The sequence below is a fragment of the Coenobita brevimanus genome, chromosome 89 (genome assembly GCF_032717465.1).
Source record: "Coenobita brevimanus isolate Jiangsu-jjx chromosome 89, ASM3271746v2, whole genome shotgun sequence".
NCBI classification, from domain to species: Eukaryota; Metazoa; Arthropoda; class Malacostraca; order Decapoda; family Coenobitidae; genus Coenobita; species Coenobita brevimanus.
The window spans coordinates 11,189,279-11,210,921 of record NC_137042.1 but is presented as its reverse complement, the minus strand read 5'-3'; the positions used below and the strand labels follow the sequence as shown (position 1 = coordinate 11,210,921).

Here is a 21,643-nt window from a genome sequence, read left to right as displayed (position 1 = left end):
TGCACATCCACTTGATCATTGTCATTTCTGCTTGTGAATATCCTCCTCCTTTACTGCCCAGTCTCAATACCATACAGCATTACACACTTAATAGGTTCTTGGACCCCATGAGGAGTCGGAGGGATTGCAGTGGTTTGGCCCCCATGCTGTCCTCCTCTGCTTCGACAGCCTCTGAGGGGTGGACCCACAGCGAAGATGCCACCGTTCTAGGTCTATGAAAGTCCTCAAAATCATGGATCATCTAGACATGAGAGGCACACAAGTTCTTGCAGCAGCCATCACAAACCCACACCATCCTCTACACTACATGGCAGCACATCCACACACACCAAGGAACATCAAAACAACACCCAGCACACGATATCGTATACAAATACTGTCATCTTCCCCCCCCCCCCACCCGCCTCAAACCAGCTTCCAGAATCATGCCCATACTCAAATCACTTGCTGCTCCATTCAGTCACTAGACAACATGCAGCTGCATGCATGGCCTCCTGATATCCATCCTTCTGAATTCTACCTCCCTCATGAGGACCAGGCCCACCTGGCCAGGCTGAGATGTGGGCATCATCCAGCCCTTTTGAGTTATCAGAAGGGGCTGGATGACTCCATTGCTGATGCCTGTCCAGGATGCAGTACAGCTCCCCATACTATGAAGCACATTATGGAAGACTGCATTGCACACAATCACCTGCACCGACAACACAACATACTCTCCGTGAGAGCTGTGTGGGCAAGCCTGGTCTTGGTTGTGGCCTTCTTTAGAGACTCGGGACTGTTCAGCTAGACTGCCTAGGGAACAACTACTGCTACTTGTACACTCTTAAGACATGCTACATACAAAGATCCTCTTAACATGGAGGAAGAACCCTGTAAATATTAGGAGAGGCAGCAGCTTCCTGAACCTCCAACCACTCCTCACTCTAGCCACCTAGTTAGCCCTAGCCCAACTCCAGCAAGTAACATATATTCCAAGTAACAAAATTCTTCCACACACTGAAGAGACTCATCAGCAAAATCAGTCCTTTCATGCCTGAAAATCTCCACATGCTTTTCCCAACACAATGCAGACACGAAATCAGCTTTATCTCGCAGTCTACCTCAAATACCGCAACATCTCTTATGCATCCAATTAACACGAATACTGCACAAGACGGAATTACTTTCCATGCCCCTGTGGCAGACATCATGTGCAGTACATTGTACACTATAACTGTACTGTACTCGCACTATACTGAATGTACATAACAATATGGTAAACCTAATGTACGTACAGTATACAGTACTGGGTAATCTGCAGTTTATTCAGCATTTTCTTTACCAAAGTCTTTCTTGGTCTGTGAGTATTTTCCGAGTGCTTTTTGAGGTTTCAGTGTTTAATTCTTTTATCTATCAATCTGTCTGTAGCCTGTCTGTCTATCTATCTATTGCCAGATGCCTTAATCCCCTATGGGGTGGCCACAAACAAATTGCCTCCACGTCGCCCTGTCCCCCACCATTTCACTGCCCTGCTCCCAACTCGCACCCCCCTCTCTCATATCCCTCCCTCTCTCCCCCTCCACCTCACTCACATACACTCTCCTCATCAGTCTCTCACCCTCCGTCCTCTCCACATAGCCAAACCACCTCAGTGTGTTCCCCCTAATGCTTCCTATCACATCCACATCCACACCACAACACTTCTTTATATCCTCATTTGTCAGCCTGTCTCTCCATGTGACTGCACAGGCTTCTCTTAAATAACTCATTTCCACTGCTATCACTCTTGACTTGTGTCCTTCCAACAACGTCGAAGCTTCACTTCCATACTTTAGAGTTGGTATCACAATTCTTTGATGTAGTAACTTTTTCACTTCCATGCTCACTTCCCTGTTTCTTATCACTGCTCTCAAGGAACCAGCATACACCATAATTGCAAAGGGGGTGGTCATTTGTCTTCTGTTTGATTGTTTTACTGGTAGGGACACTAACCCTCCGCCAACCCATTTGCGACATGTAGGGAACATGCATGGGTTGGTTTTTATCACCCAGCATTGTAAATGGTTTCTTGTCTTATCGGAAACCATTAGTTTTTTCCCTCAATGTAAAGCCACCTGAAAAGTAGAGAAGAGCAATAAAAAGTGACAGAAAAGATGGAAGTTAGGGAGGGTGAGGGCATGCACAGAAAAAGATTGATAAAAGTGAAAATGAGAGAAGAAGTAGGCAGGACCACTTCAAGTGAGTGGATGATGGTCTTTTAAAATGAGGTCTGTGTTTAGAATTTCCAGTAGCACCAAAGTCAGACTGGATGTCATCTTGAAGGCACCGAAGACAAACAGGCGCCATATTAGAATTCCATTTTTTGGCACGAAATTACCCTTATCAATGCTGATTTATTCAAACCCAGCCATTACTTTTGTAACTTGACCCAACCTGATTTATCCTAACCTAACCTATTGTACAACTTACGTATTTTCAGTGTCTGCTGATGAATCCTCCTCTTACTTGAAAATGCACTTTTGTACACTTAACATAGTCACTGAATCATGGAAAGGTGGGTAAAAATTTTAAAAAATATTTAAGAGGTGATCCTATGTCTCTTTAAAGATTACTGTATACAGTGATCCCTTTGGCTATTGTGAACTTGGTCATAGAGGTTTTCGTTATCACCATGAGATGAATGTGGAGGGAAGAGCACCAAGAGGCATCACAAATTCTTAGGATGAGATTGTGCAGAATAATCTCAGAGTTAAGGGATTTTAACATAAAGCTGTTAGAGTTCATGTAACTTGGGGAGTTGCCATCAAGTGACCAAGGCTGATACATTCAAGCATTTAGGAAGTTTTTCAAAATAAACAACCAAAACATATGTAATCTTTCTCCCATTTTGTCAGCTTGTTAATTTCTTTCTCCTTCAGGCATTCAGTTTGTTTACAAGGAGGTAATAAGAGGACAAGATACGTACTCCTGCCAGCTGTGTCGCCTCAGTCAGGTTTCAAGTTCCCGTATGTTCAGTCATCTCACCAGTGATGGTCATGGTTCACACAACGCCAAGTACCTAGTCAGTTCTCTATTATTCTTGTACTAAATAGCATATGTTAATATTTTATCTGGTAGATTTTTCCATTATACTTTCTATCTGGTTTCACAGAATCCGGGGGCTTGAATGGTGGCAAATGGAAGTGTGGCCCGTTGGATTGGGTAAATTTGGGCTGTCTGGACATTGCTACTCATCCTGCCCTAGGGTGGGAAAGGAGGTCTGGATGATGATGATGATGATGACTTTCTATCTGTTTGGTACAGTTATTAATTTCTGTCTTATTCTGACAAGTGACAGACAGTTCCACTTTGGATTTCATGAGACCACTCATAATGGGAGGGAATAAAAGTTGTAATCATTATTTCCTCCAGCAGAGTTGGGAAGAATTTAGATTTATAAATAAGGGGTCGGGCGACGTAAGGTGTTCTCATGCCAAATCATAAAACACCAGAGAACGGGGTCAGAGTTCAGCAATATTCTCACACCCTGAACCTTTTTCATTTTGATGGTAGAACGTTCTTTTTTTTTTTTTATTAGGAAAGGTTTTTGAGTGTAGATTGCGATGCGTATAATATTTTGGCCAAATCAGTGAAGTTAGTATCAATTAATATATAAATATTTTGTCTGAAGTTTCAACTCATTTTCTGCAAAACTTGATTGCTTAACCCGCCCCGTCCCGTCGACGTATGGGTACGTTGCAATGATTTGCATTTGCCAGTCCCGGCGACGTATCGGTACGTTGTGCAATTGCAAGGTCCCTAATTTGCACAATTTTCAATTTTTGCGCATTATTTTTCGTATGTATACACGGGACACCTTCCTCTATTCCTCTACAAGATGCCAAGCAGGGACAATGCCTTACACCGCATAACCTCCCCCCCCCCACGCCATTGTCCCAGCAATTCACCTGTTACCAGTGACCTGGCTAGTAAAGATATTCAGGGCCAGAGTGATTCCCCAATCGATGACAATGTGGAGGACAATGTTTACATAGCATTAGAAGAAGAAACAGCCAGAAATAATGATCAGGCAATGTGGCAAAAAAAGGTCAGGTATGGTGATTAGTTAGTGAGTGAAACAATGCTTATAATGCCTTTATTACTGCTTGAAAACCAATATACTCTCATACTACATATACATTCGTACCAAGTAAATAAATAAATACCATTTATGAGTGGATAAAATAGTTACCCTCCCATAGAACTCGTTTTCTTTGGTGCCAACATGTTAGAAAACTCAGTCAGGTAAGGAGGAACTCTTACCTGGATTGGGTATTTTAAACCTCAGGTGAGCGATTTCTCTATGAATTTTCGATGTTTCTCACCAAAAGCGAAGGTTTTAGCCAAAAAAAATTTTTTCAAAAATACCTCGGGACCGGGGGATGTCGGAGGTGCGGAAAACCTCGGGACGTGACGGGTTAATCAAAAAACAATATTGATTAGAATGAAGATAATTACTATTAACCCTTTAACCGCGGGTGTCATTCTAGAATGACGTTGCAAAAACTGGACCAAACCGCGGGTGTCATTCTCGAATGTTTGTGAATATTTTGAATACCCCGCGTTTTTTCCGTGCGCCAATTGTTTCAAGGGAGAGTAGCTATTAAGTTCTTTCACTCCAGCCGACCCCCACCTCCCTCTTCCCCCCCCGGGGGCCCCACCTCCCACCCCCTGGGCCCCCCACCCCACCCCTGACCAAGCACGCATCAGTATCTGTCCAGCTGTGTGAGTGACAACACTTGCTGATATGGCAGTGAAGTGCAGGCAATTACAGTGCCTTTTACCTGTCTCAGTGAACACAGAGTGGGTGTTTATCGTATGTGCAGTGTTCATATATGTTTACAGTATTATTATCAGAATGAGGTTGGCATTTGGTAATGGTGTGTGAGCGAAAAATAGTGATTACAACACTGCTGATGTGGCAGTGAAGTGTGGGTAATTACAGTGCCTTATACCTGCCTCAGTGAACACAGAGTGGGTGTTTATCGTATGTGCAGTGTTCATATATGTTTATAGTATTATTATTAGAATGAGGTTGGCATTTGGTAATGGTGTATGAGCGAAGGTAATGGTGTGTGAGTGAAAAATAGTGATTTTACACCCCTCACTTCTAACGGCACTGCCCGTCCTGTGAAAGTCAATAAAGTCATGAAACCTACATCAATGGAAAGCTGAAGGTTAGTACTTTCTAATGGTAACTTATTTTTTTCTCTAGCTTTATTCTGTGCAGAGTTATTAAGGTTTAAAAGTTTGTTTACATTTGGCTGAAACCCCCGCGGGAGAGGACAGTCAGACCAAAACAATACCCGCGGTTAAAGGGTTAAACACTATGAACGTGCTATGGCCCCCCAAAAAAGGTCGTTTACCAGTATCGCTATAGAACGGCTTCACCACAGAACCACTGTTTTCACCAATTCCTGATCGCCCAGGAACACTTTCATCATTATCACCAGCATGAGGGGACAGTGTTACCCCAATAATCACACACGAAACTCCATAAAATTTGCAAAAAAATCGCGGTAAAACAGCGACAGTTCCTTTTTGCATGTTACGAACAGAGCACAGTGGTAGGGACTGATGAATGGCACGGCAAAAACTCCCACCAAACACACCACCACGTACGGCCAGCCAGTCAGTAAGCAAGGCTCGCGGCCTGGCTACATTCTCATTGGCTGCAACCAACACACACACACACACACACACACACACACACACACACACAAGATGCACTCCTCGCTCCTGGGTAGTTGGCGAGTAGGTAGCACAGGGACGATGTATAGTACAATATATATACCTGTGTACTGTATATATATATATATATATATATATATATATACAGTACCCTCGCGTCCAGCACGCGTTAGTCCAGCACTATTCGAGTCCAGCACGGTGAGCAATTAATTAGTATTATTTAATACGATTTAATTACTGCAACACGAGTGTGTTAGCATAACATGCATAGAGCTCCGAGAAGTGGGCCAAATCTGCAGAGTTCACTCTAGCACGATCACCCCCGGTCCAACAAGGCCATACTGGACATTCCCATGATGATGATAGCCAATGAAAATCTTCTGATCAAGTAGCCTTCCCCGCCCGCTATCGTGACGTGATCGTGATGCCACCCAATTAAAAACGCTTCTGGTGTCACGTGATGTTTTGTTTACATTTCTCCCGCCAGAGAGCCACTCAGTCGCATAATTGCATTGGAAGGTGCTTTTTTCTTGCTGCATTTTCTGCCCTTGTTACTGCATTTTACCCTGCTCACGATGCCTAGGAAGCCTTCTGAGAACCCCAAGAAGCGTCGACACCTCCCTCAGGCCACCAAGCTAGAAAGCATCGAGAGGAAGAAGAAAGGGGAGAGGAAAGTTGACATTGCCAAGGCCTACGACATGAATGAAGCCAACGTGATCATAATAAAAAACTTAAGACAAGATCCTGGCAGCCGAAGGCTATCACACGGCACTTCCTACCAGGTTTGCCGAGGATACGATGGTAAATCGGAACGGTAACGTGGTAAAATTGCTGACAATACCACGGGCATTTGGAATTCATCTGGATGGATTCCTGCTGAGGATACGATGGGGAAAACAGTGTGACCAAAACCCAGGCGACTCGACAGAGAATGTATCGTACTACAGCATTGAATATTTAGCCTGACAATGAATACATATTAATATTTTAGAATAAATATCAGTCGTTTTGAAACCCTTCTCATCGGCGTGCGTACCAGTTTATAAACAAAGTTGCTTCTCCTTATTCTCTACCGAGTCAGTGACAGCGATCACTTTCCACAGTCACGAGACGGGGCTCTGGCAACAGTGTGAGAAGCATGCACTTTGCTGAGGATTAATGGACGAAGATAGTGATTCTGAGTGTGATTTCGAAGGATTTATGAGGGAGGTTTGATTTCGAAGGATTTATGAGGGAGGTTGAGGAGGAGCAACAGCCATTACCCGCTAGTGACGCCAGCAGCCATCCTCCGGGGACCCAGTAGGACTAACTACAGCCTTGGATACCACCTTCCATTCCCAGCAAGCCCACCAACACTATCCTAAAAGGTTAGTTATCATTCATAGCACAGTACCATTTATTATAATTACAATAGTACCAATATATGTATAGGTATGTGGTAGGTATTTAGGGTGACTTTTCCGAGGGTTGCTGACATAATTCATTTTTCCCCATTAGCTCTATTGTTAGACCAACACGTTTTTGGTCCAACACGTGACCCATGCATGACAATATTACCGTGCTGGACGCGAGGGTACTGTATATATACTGTATATGTATATATGTATATACAGTATGTATATATATATATATATATATATATATATATATATATATATATATATATATATATAAATATATATACTGTATATATTGAAGGGCTTTCAACCATACTTCCAGTGCTGAAAGATGTACTCATCCAAGGCCACATGATAGAGTATGGGTGAAAATAGTGTTCATCCATCCATCCATCATCCAATCCTATGTTGCCCCATGAGGAGCGTACAAGCCCAGGGCTAGGCAAGTTGGTCCTGATATATACGATAAGAGTGACCAGCCTCACTCATCCCAGAGTGGCATTACGTGAGCAGTAAACCCCAACCATCCTTTGGATATAAACCTGCACCGGCTCAGTCCGATTAGAATGCCCGAATTACTCACTAAACCACCAGGCGCCATAATTTGGTTATATGGTTACCACCCAGCATACAGGAAACCATTTGACATGTCACTCAGTGTAGAGTCTCCCTAGGCAGAATAAAGAGGAAGAACAAAGGAAAGAAAGACAGATGTGGAAGTGTAAAGTCACCTGTAGGCAGAAAGAAGAGGAAGGAATGAAGGAAAGAAAGACAGAAGAGGAAGAAAGGAAGAGAGGAACAGGCAGACACCCAAAGCAGCACTACATTGAGTGTGTGGATGGTGAGCGCCCCCACTTACCACATAACAAAAATGCATTTTCTGGCCGGTGGTCCTTGGACTCATTCCATCATGTGGCCCGTCAAATAAATATTTAAACACACTTTTGAGGGCAAAGGCAGGAGTATGTATAGTTGTGAGTAAAAGATGGAAGAGGAGCATAAGACAGTATGGATCAGTTGGGTCAAGGATTGTATGGGTAAAGTTGAAAGTTGGAATACAAATGTGGGCGATTGTGTGTGTGTATGCACCAACACAAGATCATGCTAGAAGAGTGAGAGAAGAGTTCTGGACAAATGTGGAAGTGTGCATGGAAAAGTTTGGAAGGAATGAGAGAGTGTTTTTGATTGGTGATATGAATGGTAAAGTTGGGAATGTGAAGGTGGATGGAATAGTTGGTGAGTGGGGTGTGCCTGCTGAGATAGATGAGAATGGGAGTGCGTTAGTGGACATTTGTGCTGGGAGGGGGTTGGTGATAGCCAATACCCTCTTCAGGCATAAAATGATCCACAGGTATACATGGCGAGTGATGAGAAGGGTGGGTGGTGAACTGGATGAAAGGAAGGCAATGATTGATTATGTGTGTGTAGATGAAAGGATGCGAAGATGTGTAAAGGATGCAAGAGTGTATAGAGGTTGGGGGAGTGGACTTTCTGACCACTACTTGGTGGTGGCCAGAATTAGAATGCAAGTAAGATGGAGGAATAGAAGAAGGGAAAGACGAGAGGAAGGAGTAGTTGCAAGGAGAGTGGAAAGGTTACAAGAGGATGAGAAAAAGGCAGAGTATAAGAGAGAAGTGGAGGAACGATTGGGCAAATATGAATTGGAGCAGATGGGAGACGTGGAAGGTGTGTGTAAGATATTTACAGAAGAAATATGTGCAGCATGTGATGTGGTGTGTGGAAGGAAGAGAAGACGGAGGGGGGTGCAAGGAACAGCGTGGTGGACTGAAGAGGTGAAACAGGCTGTGGCACAAAAGAAGAAAGTATACAATGAATGGATGAGAAATAGAGGCGTGGAAGAAGTTGAGAGGCAGAAGAGAGAGTTATATGTGGAAAGAAAGAGAGAGGTGAAAAGATTAGTAAGAGAGAGTAAGAAGAGAGTGGATGAGGAATTTGGAAGGAATTTGAGTGTAAAGTGGAGGGACTGTAAGAAAATGTTCTGGAGAGAAGTGAAAAGAGTAAGACAGGGTGGAAGTGTAGTTAGCAGGGGAGTGAAAGATAAAAATGGTAGATTACTAGTGGAGAAGGGAGAAAAAGTGAACAGATGGAGAGAACACTTTAAGGAATTGTTGAACGTAGAGGATGGAAGTAATGCGAGTATAAGTGGCTGTGGAATGGCTGGGAGAAGGAGGGAGGTGAGAAGACAGGAAGAAATCAGTAGGATAGAAGTTGTGGAAGCAATGAAGAAAGTTAAATCTGGGAAAGCCCCAGGAATTGATGGAGTGTGTGGTGAAATGCTGAAGCATGGGGGAGAGATAGTAGTAGAATGGATGTGGAAGATGTGCAGATTGGCCTGGGAGGAAGGTAGAGTCCCGGAGGATTGGAAGTCAGGTATGATTATTCCCTTGTACAAAGGAAAAGGGGAAAAAGAAGTGTGTGGTAATCATAGGGGCATTTGTCTTCTTAGTATAATAGGAAAAGTGTATGGTAGGATACTTATAGACAGAGTTAGAGAAAGAACAGAGAAATTAGTTGGAGAAGAACAGGGAGGCTTTAGGAAGGGAAGAGGTTGTGTAGATCAGATATTCATTCTTAGATCTTTAGTGGAAAAGTTTCTAGAGAAGGGAAAGAAGTTGTATGCGGCTTTCATGGATTTGGAGAAAGCATATGACAGGGTGGATAGACAAGGATTGTGGAAAGTGTTAAGAATATATGGAGTAGATGGGAAGTAAAACAAATAACTCAAAGTCTAATGGCCACCCCTAATGGGATTGTGGCGTCTGGCAATAGATAGATAGATAGATAGATGGGAAGTTGTTGAATGCTGTGAAGAGTATGTACGATGGTGCGAAGGCTGCAGTGTGTGTGGATGGTGAACTAAGTGAATTTTTCTCTTTGAAAGTTGGTTAGAAACAGGGATGTGTCATGTCTCTATGGTTGTTCAGTCTGTACATGGATGGGGTAATAAAAGAGGTACAAGGTAGGGTAGTGGATGTTGGAGTGGCCCTGGTGAGAGAGGATAGTGTTTGGAAACTCCCTGTACTGTTGTTTGCAGATGATACTGTGTTGTTGAGTGAAGACGAAGGGGAGCTGCAAGGCTTGGTGGATGAGTTTGAGAGAGTGTGTAAGAAACGGAATCTAAAGGTGAATGTAGGGAAGAGTAAAGTGATGGTCTTTGAGAGAGGTGAAGTTAGTGAATGTACAGCGAGGTTGGATGGTGAGGAATTGGAAAATGTGAGTACGTTTAAGTACTTGGGTAGTGTGATGAGTAAGGATGGAGGTTTGGAGGGTGAAGTGCTTGAAAGGGTACAGCAGGGAAGAAAGGTTGCTGGTTCTTTGAAAGCAGTGATAAGAAACAGGGAAGTGAGCATGGAAGTGAAAAAGTTACTACATGACAGTATTGTGATACCAACTCTAACGTACAGAAGTGAAGCTTGGACATTGTTGGAAGGACACAAGTCAAGAGTGAGAGCAGTGGAAATGAATTATTTAAGAGGAGCCTGTGGAGTCACGTGGAGAGACAGGCTGACGAATGAGGATATAAAGGAGCGTTGTGGTGTGGATGTGGATGTGATAGGAAGCGTTATGAGGAACACACTGAGGTGGTTTGGCCATGTGGAGAGGATGGAGGGTGAAAGACTGACGAAGAGAGTGTATGTGAGTGAGGTGGAGGGGGGAAGAGGGAGGGGGAGGCCGAGGATGAGATGGAGGGATGGGGTGGAGAGGTATATGAGAGAGGGAGGTGTGAGTTGGGAGCAGGGCAGTGAAATGGCGGGGGACAGGGTGACTTGGAGGCGATTTGTTTGTGGCCACCCCAAACGGGATTGAGGCGTCTGGCAATAGATAGATAGATAGACTTTTTGAAAACAAGATTTTTTTTCAAATCAGAATGAAATTAGAGATTAACAAAATAAGTTAATTTACCCTGCTAATATTCCTTATTATGTGGTATTAGATGCAATTTTGAAAGCAGTGATATGAAACAGGGAAGTGAGCATGGAAGTGAAAAAGTTACTGCATGTCAGTATTGTGATACCAACTCTAACGTATGGAAGTGAAGCTTGGACGTTGTTGGAAGGACACAAGTCAAGCATGAGAGCAGTGGAAATGAGTTATTTAAGAGGAGCCTGTGCAGTCACATGGAGAGACGGACTGACAAATGAGGATATAAAGGACCGTTGTGGTGTGGATGTGGACGTGATAGGAAGCATTAGGAGGAACACACTGAGGTGGTTTGGCCATATGGAGAGGATGGAGGGTGAGAGACTGACGAGGAGAGTGTATGTGAGTGAGGTGAAGGGGGGGAGAGGGAGGGGGAGGCCGAGGATGAGATGGAGGGATGGAGTGGAGAGGTATATGAGAGAGGGGGATGTGAGTTGGGAGCAGGGCAGTGAAATGGTGGGGGACAGGTCAACATGGAGGCGATTTGTTTGTGGCCACCCCGTACGGGATTGAGGCATCTGGCAATAGGTTGATAGATAGATGCAATTTTAATTGTGTTTATCTTTGTTTGTTACATTTAATGGCTGTTTTAGGTGGTTAGGACAGGCATAAGTATTGTAAGGGGGTCTCATAGGCTCTGTGTCTTCCATAACTTGAATTTCCAGAACATTGTTCCTGTTGTTAGCCAAACAGCTGCATTATAAGTGAGCTTACTGTGTGTGTGTGTGAATGGGTTTTTCGCTTTGCAGTCGACCATCATGCAAATGTTCACCTATATGCTGTTTAGATTTTAGCACCATATTTTGATGTACAGTACAATCACCATTTTTGCTCATATGATCGTTATGACCTCCTGTGGAGCCTTGGCAGTCAATGAATCACCATTTTTACCAGCCGCAATGTCGAAGTTGGTATTGATTTCAGTTTGTGTGTGTGTGTGTGTGTGTGTGTGTGTGTGTGTGTGTGTGTGTGTGTATTTACCTATTTGTAGTATACAGGAATTGAGCGATGCTCGTGTTGTCCTGGCTCCATATCCACATTTATCTAGTTTACTTTCACACACATGAATGTTTTTCTCCTGCACCACCTTTTTGTCTAAGTTGTTCCAAATACTTATGTACAGTATTTACCCAATATACCTAATTGAGATACACACGAAATATGCTATGCTCGTGGGTTCCCATTGCTGTTTCTCAGTAAGTCTAATTTAGCTTTAAACTCATTTAAGTTTTTAGACTAGATGATCTCTTTGTCCAGGCTATTCCATAAATCTGTACTTCTGTAAGGAAAGCTATATCACTTGATATCCTTAAAGCAGCTTGACTTTTTCAATTTCATTCCGTGTCCTCTTGTTGCTCTCTTATCCCATGAACACAGATCTTCTCGGTCTATTTTATCTACTCCCACCATGGTCCTGAACACTGCAATCATGTCTCCCCTCTTTCTCCTTTCCTCTAAGGAAGGCAAATCCAGCCTTTCTAGCCTCTCACTGTATGACAGATCTGCCAGACTGGGGACCATTTTGGTTGCTGTTCTTTGTATTCTCTCAATCTTGTTTATATCTTTCTTTTTGTGTGGGGACCACACTACCTCTGCATAATCTAACCTGGGGTGGATCATGGCCACTATCAATTTTTTCTTCATCTCCTCATCCATATAATGAAATGCTACTCTTATGTTAGTCAGGAGTTTATAAGTCTCTCTAACTATCTTATTAATGTGCTTTTCAGGTGACAAACTATCTTGGACCAGCACTCCTAAGTCTTTCTCTTCTCTCAGTTTAGTGATTAATTCATTACCCAACAAATAATTCATTGATGGCTGCCTGGTACTTTTACCCATTTCCAATATATTACATTTCATTACATTAAATTTCATTTCCCACTTCCGGCTCCAATCATGTATCCTATCCAGATCCTCCTGCAGCATTTTACAATCCTCCTCAACCTCTACCTTCCTCAAGATCTTTACATCATCAGCAAACAGACTTGCATAACTGTTCACTCTATCTACCATATCATTTACGTAAATCAGAACCATTACTGGCGCCAACACCGAGCCTTGGGGGACTCCACTTGTTACTTCCCTCCATCCAGACATCGTATCCTTTATTACTGTCCTCATTTGTCTGTCTCTCAAAAAGTCTCTCATCCATTCCAGGAGTTTCCCCTTCAGTCCACCTATATATTCTAGTTTCCACATTAGTCTCTTATGAGGTACCTTGTCAAAGGCCTTCTCTAAGTCTAAGTACACACAATCCACCCAACCATCTCTCTCCTGTACCACGTCAATCGCTCTTGAGTAAAAGCTCAACAAGTTGGAGACACATGATCTTCCACTTCTGAATCCAAACTGACATTCGGCCAAAATATTCATCTCTTCTAGATATTTTATCCATCTGTCTTTCAGGATTCTCTCGCACAATTTTGCGACCATGCTGGTTAGAGACACCGGTCTATAATTCAGGGGTTCTTCCCTGTTTCCTCCCTTGTAAATTGGTACCACATTTGCCCTCTTCCATTCTTTAGGTGCTTTCCCCTCTTCCAGAGAACACATGATTAAACTGTGAATTTTATCTGCCAATTGTTCTCTGCATTCCTTCAGTACCCAATTAGAAATTCCATCAGGTCCTGGGGCTTTCCTTACATCTTGAGTTTCCAATAATTTGTACACTTTCTGTACCTCCACTTTTATATCTTTTATCACCGGTACATTTCTGGTCACTCCCTCCCCTTCCACAAACTCTTTTTCATTAGTGAAAACTGTTTGGAAACATTTGTTCATTATTTCAGCTTGCATTGCTGCATCTTTATAGACCTCTCCTTCTACTTTCAATTTAGTGATTCCTTCCTTTTGTTTCAATTTCCCATTAACAAATCTATAAAACAGTTTGGGTTCATCCTTGCATTTGTCTGTTATACCTTTTTCAAAATTCCTTTCTTCTTCTCTACGTATTCTTGTGTAATCATTTCTAGTTCTTTTATATTCTTCCTTTGTTCTGGTGTTGCCCCCCTTTCTCCAGTTGTTCCACGCCTTATCTCTTTCTTTTTTTGCTATCATACACCTATTAAATCACTCCTTTTTCCTGTTTTCTTTCCCTCTTACTCTTGGTACAAATTTTTCCACTCCCAAATTGTAGAGGTCTAGAAAGATATCCCACTTCCTTTGTATCTCTCTTGTTTCTCTGAATTTTCTTCAATCTGCATTTTCAAAAAAGTTTCTCAGTCCTGTGAAATTAGCTTTCCCAAAGTTGTATCTTCCCTGTCTATGAAGCTCATCTCTTGGCTCGACGTTCTCTATTATCATCCGGAACTCAATGACCACATGAGCACTTTTTCCTGTAGGACAGAAATATAGTATTTCAGTGATTCTATTACATCGGGTTCTTTGGTAAACAGTAAATCTAACCTTGCTGGTGTGTCCTCACCTCGGAACTGTGTCTCTTCTCTGACCCATTGCGTCATCACATTATTCATAGTTAAGCAACGTTGGGTCTGGTTAGTACTTGGATGGGTGACCGCCTGGGAACACCAGATGCTGTTGGCATCCCTACTTGTCAAGTGGGGTTGGTGGAGGATTAGTGCCCCTCCCTGTAAAACAATTAACTCTACAGTAAGCCATTGGCCACCCTGTCTGGGATACATGGCGTCTGGCAATGAATGAATGAATGATATTTATAACATAGTGCCCCATGAATCCTTTTCCGCCTCCCGAGTACCATTCCTCCCAGTTCACCTCTTTACAGTTAAAGTCACCCACCAAAATTATATTATTGCTTTTCTCAATTATTTTTTGTAAATAGCTAGCCATATCTGACAACATCTCATGGTATTCATCATCATTTCATGCTCTCGTCTTAGGGGTAACATACACTACCGCCATATCTCTCGTGACTTTCTCTCCAGTTTCTAATTTCATATATATCACTTCAGCCCTGCCTTCTCCCATTTCCACGGTATCTACATTTATGTTGTTCTTCACTGCTATCATCACTCCTCCTCCCGTTTTTTCTTTTCGGTCACTTTGCCACAGATTGTATTTACCATCTCTCAAATGAACATCAATATCCTCTCTTAATTTGGTCTCTACAAAGCACATGACATCAGGTTCATATTCTCTCAAGGAATCATTAATTTCAAGCCTGTGTGTGTGTGTGTGTGTGTGTGTGTGTGTGTGTGTGTGTGTGTGTGTTAGCACGATAACTTTGCAAACACTCAAGATATCATCACAAAATTGTACAGGTGTGTAGTAGGGAAAAAAGTGATTATGAGATGGAAATTGGTGAAAGTAGGTCAAGGTCTGTCTGTCTGTTACCACGATAGCTTTGCAACTGCTCAAGATATCGTCACAAAATTTTACAAGTGTGTAGTAGGGATGAAAATCTCCTCTGAATATTGTTTTCAGTTTGTTTGTCCGTCTGGGTGTCTGTTAGCACAGTAACTTCACAGCCACTAAAGCAATTGGCATAATATTTTACAGGTGTGTAGTAAGGATGAAAATCTCCTATGAGTTCGAAATTGGTGAAACTAGGTCAAGGCCTGTGTGATTGTTACCACAATAACTTCGCAGCCGCCCAAGATATCATCACAAAATGTTACAGGTGTGTAGAAGGGATGAAAGTCTCCTACGAGTTCGAAATTGGCAAAAGTAGGTCAAGGTCAAGGTCATATTTCAAGCCGCACTAAATATGTATTGGCACACAGCTAGTGTGATTCGCGCCTTGGGGAGACCTCTAGTTGCTCATATGATTGTTTCTATCCCCTACGAAGCCTCAGCAGTCACCGATATGGAAGCCTACAGCCGTTTATTGGTTCCAAAATGGCTGCTGGTGTATCTGAGCAAAAACCTACTTAAGAGTCATATGTGCCATCCTGTCATCACTCAGCCATTGCAATCTTTACTGTGTAGTGTCAGTGATTGAACAGTGGTGTTGTGTTGAAGTTAAAGCAGCACATGAAGTACTGTGAAATGAAATGACAAAAAAAAAAAAAAAAAAAAAAGTGCTGGTGAGTTAGAGTTAGAAACTAATTTTTATGCTTATGCATTGTAGTTGACCATTTCCAGAACTGTATCTCCACTGAACCCATACTATACGGGTAATGTATTCATTTTTTTATTGATTGTTATCTGATTCGTTTTCCAAGAATGTAACCCAATCATAAAATGAGGAAGTACTGTACTGTTTACATCATATATACGATAAATATATATATATATATATATATATACAGTATATATATATACAGATATATATGATGGGAAGTTGTTGAATGCTGTGAAGAGTATGTACGATGGTGCGAAGGCTGCAGTGCGTGTGGATGGTGAACTAAGTGAATTTTTCTCTTTGAAAGTTGGTTTGAAACAGGGATGTGTCATGTCTCCATGGTTGTTCAATCTGTACATGGATGGGGTAATAAAAGAGGTACAAGGTAGGGTAGTGGATGTTGGAGTGGCCCTGGTGAGAGAGGATAGTGTTTGGAAACTCCCTGTACTGTTGTTTGCAGATGATACTGTGTTGTTGAGTGAAGATGAAGGGGAGCTGCAAGGCTTGGTGGATGAGTTTGAGAGAGTGTGTAAGAAACGGAACCTAAAGGTGAATGTAGGGAAGAGTAAAGTGATGGTCTTTGAGAGAGGTGAAGTTAGTGAATGTACAGCGAGGTTGGATGATGAGGAATTGGAAAATGTGAGTACGTTTAAGTATTTGGGTAGTGTGATGAGTAAGGATGGAGGTTTGGAGGGTGAAGTGCTTGAAAGGGTACAGCAGGGAAGAAAGGTTGCTGGTTCCTTGAAAGCAGTGATAAGAAACAGGGAAGTGAGCATGGAAGTGAAAAAGTTACTACATGACAGTATTGTGATACCAACTCTAACGTACGGAAGTGAAGCTTGGACATTGTTGGAAGGACACAAGTCAAGAGTGAGAGCAGTGGAAATGAGTTATTTAAGAGGAGCCTGTGGAGTCATGTGGAGAGACAGGCTGACGAATGAGGATATAAAGGAGCGTTGTGGTGTGGATGTGGATGTGATAGGAAGCGTTATGAGGAATACACTGAGGTGGTTTGGCCATGTGGAGAGGATGGAGGGTGAAAGACTGACGAAGAGAGTGTATATGAGTGAGGTGGAGGGGGAAAGAGGGAGGGGGAGGCCGAGGATGAGATGGAGGGATGGGGTGGAGAGGTATATGAGAGAGGGGGGTGTGAGTTGGGAGCAGGGCAGTGAAATGGCGGGGGACAGGGCGACTTGGAGGCGATTTGTTTGTGGCCACCCCAAACGGGATTGAGGCGTCTGGCAATAGATAGATAGATAGATATATATATGGTGGTAGGTGGTGGCGACCATCATCCACTCACTTGATGTAGTGCTGCCTACTTCTTCCATAGCCTTTATCATTCATTTTCTGTGCCTGCCCTCCTCTCTTCCCTTTGCTTCCATCTTTCCTGTCACCTCTTATTGCTTTTCTTTCCTTTACAGATGGCTTTACATTGAGTGACAACCCAAATGGTTTCCTGTAAGCCAAGAAACCATTTATAACACTGAGTGGTAACCATATAACCAAACCATACATGCTCCCTACGTGTCAGCAAGTGGGCTGGTGGAGGATTAGTTCCCCTGCCTGTAAAAAAAATAACTCAAAGTCAAACGGCCTCCCCTTACGGGATTATGGCATCAGGCAATAGATAGATAGATGTACTATCTATCTATCTGTCTATCTATCTATCTATCTATTGCCAGATGCCTCAATCCCATTCGGGATGGCCACAAACAAATTGCTTCCACATCGCCCTGTCCCCTGCCATTTCACTGCCCTGCTCCCAACTCACACACCCCCCTCTCTCATATACCTCTCCACCCCATCCCTCCATCTCATACTCGGCCTCCCTCTCCCTCTCCCCCCCTCCACCGCACTCACATACACTCTCTTCATCAGTCGTTCACCCTCCATTCTCTCCACATGGCCAAACCACCTCAGTGTATTCTTCCTAACTCTTCTTATCACATCCGCACCACAACGCTCCACATATCCTCATTTGTCAGCCTGTCTCTCCATGTGACTTCACAGGCTTCTCTTAAATAACTCATTTCCACTGCTCTCACTCTTGACTTGTGTACTTCCAACAACGTCCAAGCTTCACTTCCATACGTTAGAGTTGGTATCGCAATAATGTCATGTAGTAACTTTTTCACTTCCATGCTCACTTCCCTGTTTCTTATCACTGCTTTCAAGGAACCAGCAACTTTTCTTCCCTGCTGTACCCTTTCAAGCACTTCACCCTCCAAACCTCCATTCTTACTCATCACACTACCCAAGTACTTAAACATACTCACATTTTCCAACTCCTCACCATCCAACGTCACTGTACATTCACTGACTTGACCTTTCTCAAAGACCATCACTTTACTCTTCCCTACATTCACTTTTTGATTCCTTTTCTTACACACACTCTCAAACTCATCCACCAAGCCTTGCAGCTCCCCTTTGTCTTCACTCAACAACACAGTATCATCTGCAAACAACAGAACAGGGAGTTTCCAAACACTACCCTCTCTCACCAGGGCCACTCCAACATCCACTACCCTACCTTGTACCTCTTTTATTACCCCACCCATATACAGATTGAACAACCATGGAGACATGACACATCCCTGTTTCAACCCAACCTTCAAAGAGAAAAATTCACTCAGTTCACCATCCACACGCACTGCAGCCTTAGCACCATCATACTTACTCTTCACAGCATTCAATAACTTCCCATCTACTCCATATATTCTTAATACTTTCCACAATCCTTGTCTATCCACCCTGTCATATGCTTTCTCCAAATCCATGAAAGCCACATACAACTTCTTTCCCTTCTCTAGAAACTTTTCCACTAAAGATCTATATATATATGTATATATATATATCTTTATCTATATCTGTATCTATCTATCTATCTATCTATCTATCTATATATATGGAGCCTCTGTGGTACAGTGGTAAAGTGTGCGTTTTCGTACACTGAAGTACGAGGGTTCGCGCCCTGCCAGAGTAATAAACTCTGAGAGTGTTCTTCAGGCCACGTACTGCATTGGCAGACACAAGGGGTGCTGTGGTTGAACCAGTGTCACATACTATAAAGTATATTTACACGCAGTCGGCTTGTGCGGGTCAATTACACTTCATTCACAGACTACACACACATGCAAAGCCACTCCAGCACTACAATACACTTACAAGCACTTCTCACCCTACATACAATCTCTACTAGACAGCCTAAGCCACTTGGTAGAGATACATTGGCTGTATCGTCCCCACTTCGATCGGGATAGGCCGATCCTGCTGTGGACATTTATAAATCTAAACTTTTTTTCATTGTTTGACATGGTTAACCCCACCATTTCGACAATTCAAACCATGCGCTGCCAGACAAACCGGCTGAGCTGCCTTTCTCCTGCACTCTGTCCTGCTGATCGGTTGCCTCTTCATCCGTCTGCATTTCTTTTTGGCCTCGTGGAATACTGCAGCACCACCATGGCTCCACCCAAGACCCCCTACTATTATCCCTGTGAGACACAGTCATGTGCTAACCAACCTGGGTGTTTCGCCATCGCATGGTTGGGTGACGGAGTAACAATTACGCCAATGATTAACGAACGCTCTTATTGCACGATTAATAATTGGGGGGTCCTGGCAGTGAAGCCCCCCAGTTAGGTTGCAGTGCTTTCAGTTAGGCTTCCATTGCCATTTATGGTTATAAGTTGAATACATCTGAGTTTGGTGTGGTGACATCATGTCCAGTCGGCGGGATAGACAATAAACACGCTATCGAAGGCGTTCTGGCGTCTGAGTAGGAATATTTCGTTTGTTCTCCAATATTATTTTTATCGAAAATCAAATGTCAGTCATCTGAGATGTACTGTATGTAGTACAGTACAAAAATAATTTTGCTTGAGAACTTAGGCTTTAAGTCAGTAAGAAAACATCTCAAATGCGTGTGTCACTTTCGTTCATATACTGTATACTGGTATTTTTTCCATCTGTGTGGAATATTTTTTGAATGATGTAGGTGGTCAGGAACCTAACCCCCCCATTTCTTAATTTTATGGGAAAAATCGGTTCATTATTTGAGCAATGTTATTCAACCACTTTTTATGGAACACATACCTGTCGTCTAGTGGGGGAGAGTTGTATTATACAGGCATACCCCAATATCCGCTGGTGTTACTTTCCTGTGGGAGTGTTCGGTTCGTGAGTGTTCGGTTCGTGAGTATGTCAGATATCAAAGCAGTGTTCCCCATACGATGCTGAAGAAAAGCTAGAGATCCATTCCAGGCCCAAACCCAAACTCTCATATACCTTATTCAGTCAACAGAGAGTGACACAGAAACACCATAGTTAATAGTATTATCCATGTAAACAGTACTGTTGCTAAAAAATGTGACATGAAACATCACACATTCAAGAAGGTCATGCAGGAAGGTAAGGTGGTGAAAATCGTAATGGGCAACAGACACAGTGAGAGAGGAGAGCGAGGGCCAGGCAGGCAGTGCTCTAGCAGGAGTGGGGGAGGGCAGGGGGACGGGGAGGGAGACACACCTGGCAGCACTGACTCAGCAAACAAAAGGAAAAACAAGGGAAAAACAGATAAATGAGGGAGATGGTGCCATGGAGACCAGAGACACACAAACCACCTCTCTCTCTCTCTCTCTCACACACACACACACACACACACACACACACACACACACAGGTCACCGGCAGAGACGGAGCTCTTCCTGGATAGTGGAGAAATAATGAGTTGAATCAGCGACGAAAAGGAGACCAGCCTATTTGTAATTATGTAAATGAGTGCATGAGTGGTGGTCCCGTCGAACAGTAGTTAAGGAAAACCACGATTTCGGTCATAAAAAGAACAAGACACAATGGAAATAGAAAGTCTCCATATGGTTGAATCATGGCGGAAAAGGACGGTGCTTTGTTTACAATTGGCGAGAGAGGATTTGAGGGCTTCACTGAAGAGGATGTAGGAAATGGAAGTACTGTATTAAGTTTAACCAAACAAGAGTAGCAGAAGTAGAGAAAACAGTGGAGAGGAATGTCCAGGAGGTAAAAAAGGTATGGACAGTAATTAGAGAATTAAAGGAACGGGCCATAGAGCAGGAAAACGAGATCACAATTCTACGGAATAAACTGGAAAAAGTTTGTACACGCAGTGATGAACAAGAAAGAGAAGTTATGGAATTAAAAGTAAGGAATGAATCTGCCTCTAATGAAATAAAACAGCTTAAGAGGGGGAATAAGAGGTTGGAAGAAAAAAGGGACTGGATGAAAAAGCAAACTAGATGATTATGAATCCAAATCAAGAATACAGGATGAGCACATTAAAGAAATCAAGGAGCAACATAAGAGGTGAAAGAAAATTCAGGAAGAAGGAAATGTAAATTTGAAAGTGATTATAGAACAACAAAACAAGGAAAAGGTAGAGAGGGAAGTGGTTAGGTTACTGAGAAGTAGAGAATCTTGAGTTAGGGATGTAGCAGATAAGAAAAAATGTGTAATAATTTCAGGAGTTAAAGAAAAATGTATGACAATAAGATCAGAAAGAGAAAGAGAAGAA

At 42.8% G+C, this 21,643-nt stretch overlaps 1 protein-coding gene across 1 annotated transcript in view; it reads left to right on the top strand.

The window, feature by feature from the left end:
• The window catches only part of LOC145411364 (uncharacterized), a 148,893-nt gene that overhangs the window by 64,560 nt on the left and 62,690 nt on the right, over nucleotides 1-21,643 (top strand). The window contains exon 6 of the mRNA XM_080281392.1: nucleotides 2,898-3,040. Coding sequence (XP_080137518.1) covers nucleotides 2,898-3,040 — 143 coding nt within the window. The remainder of the gene's footprint in view (nucleotides 1-2,897; nucleotides 3,041-21,643) is intronic.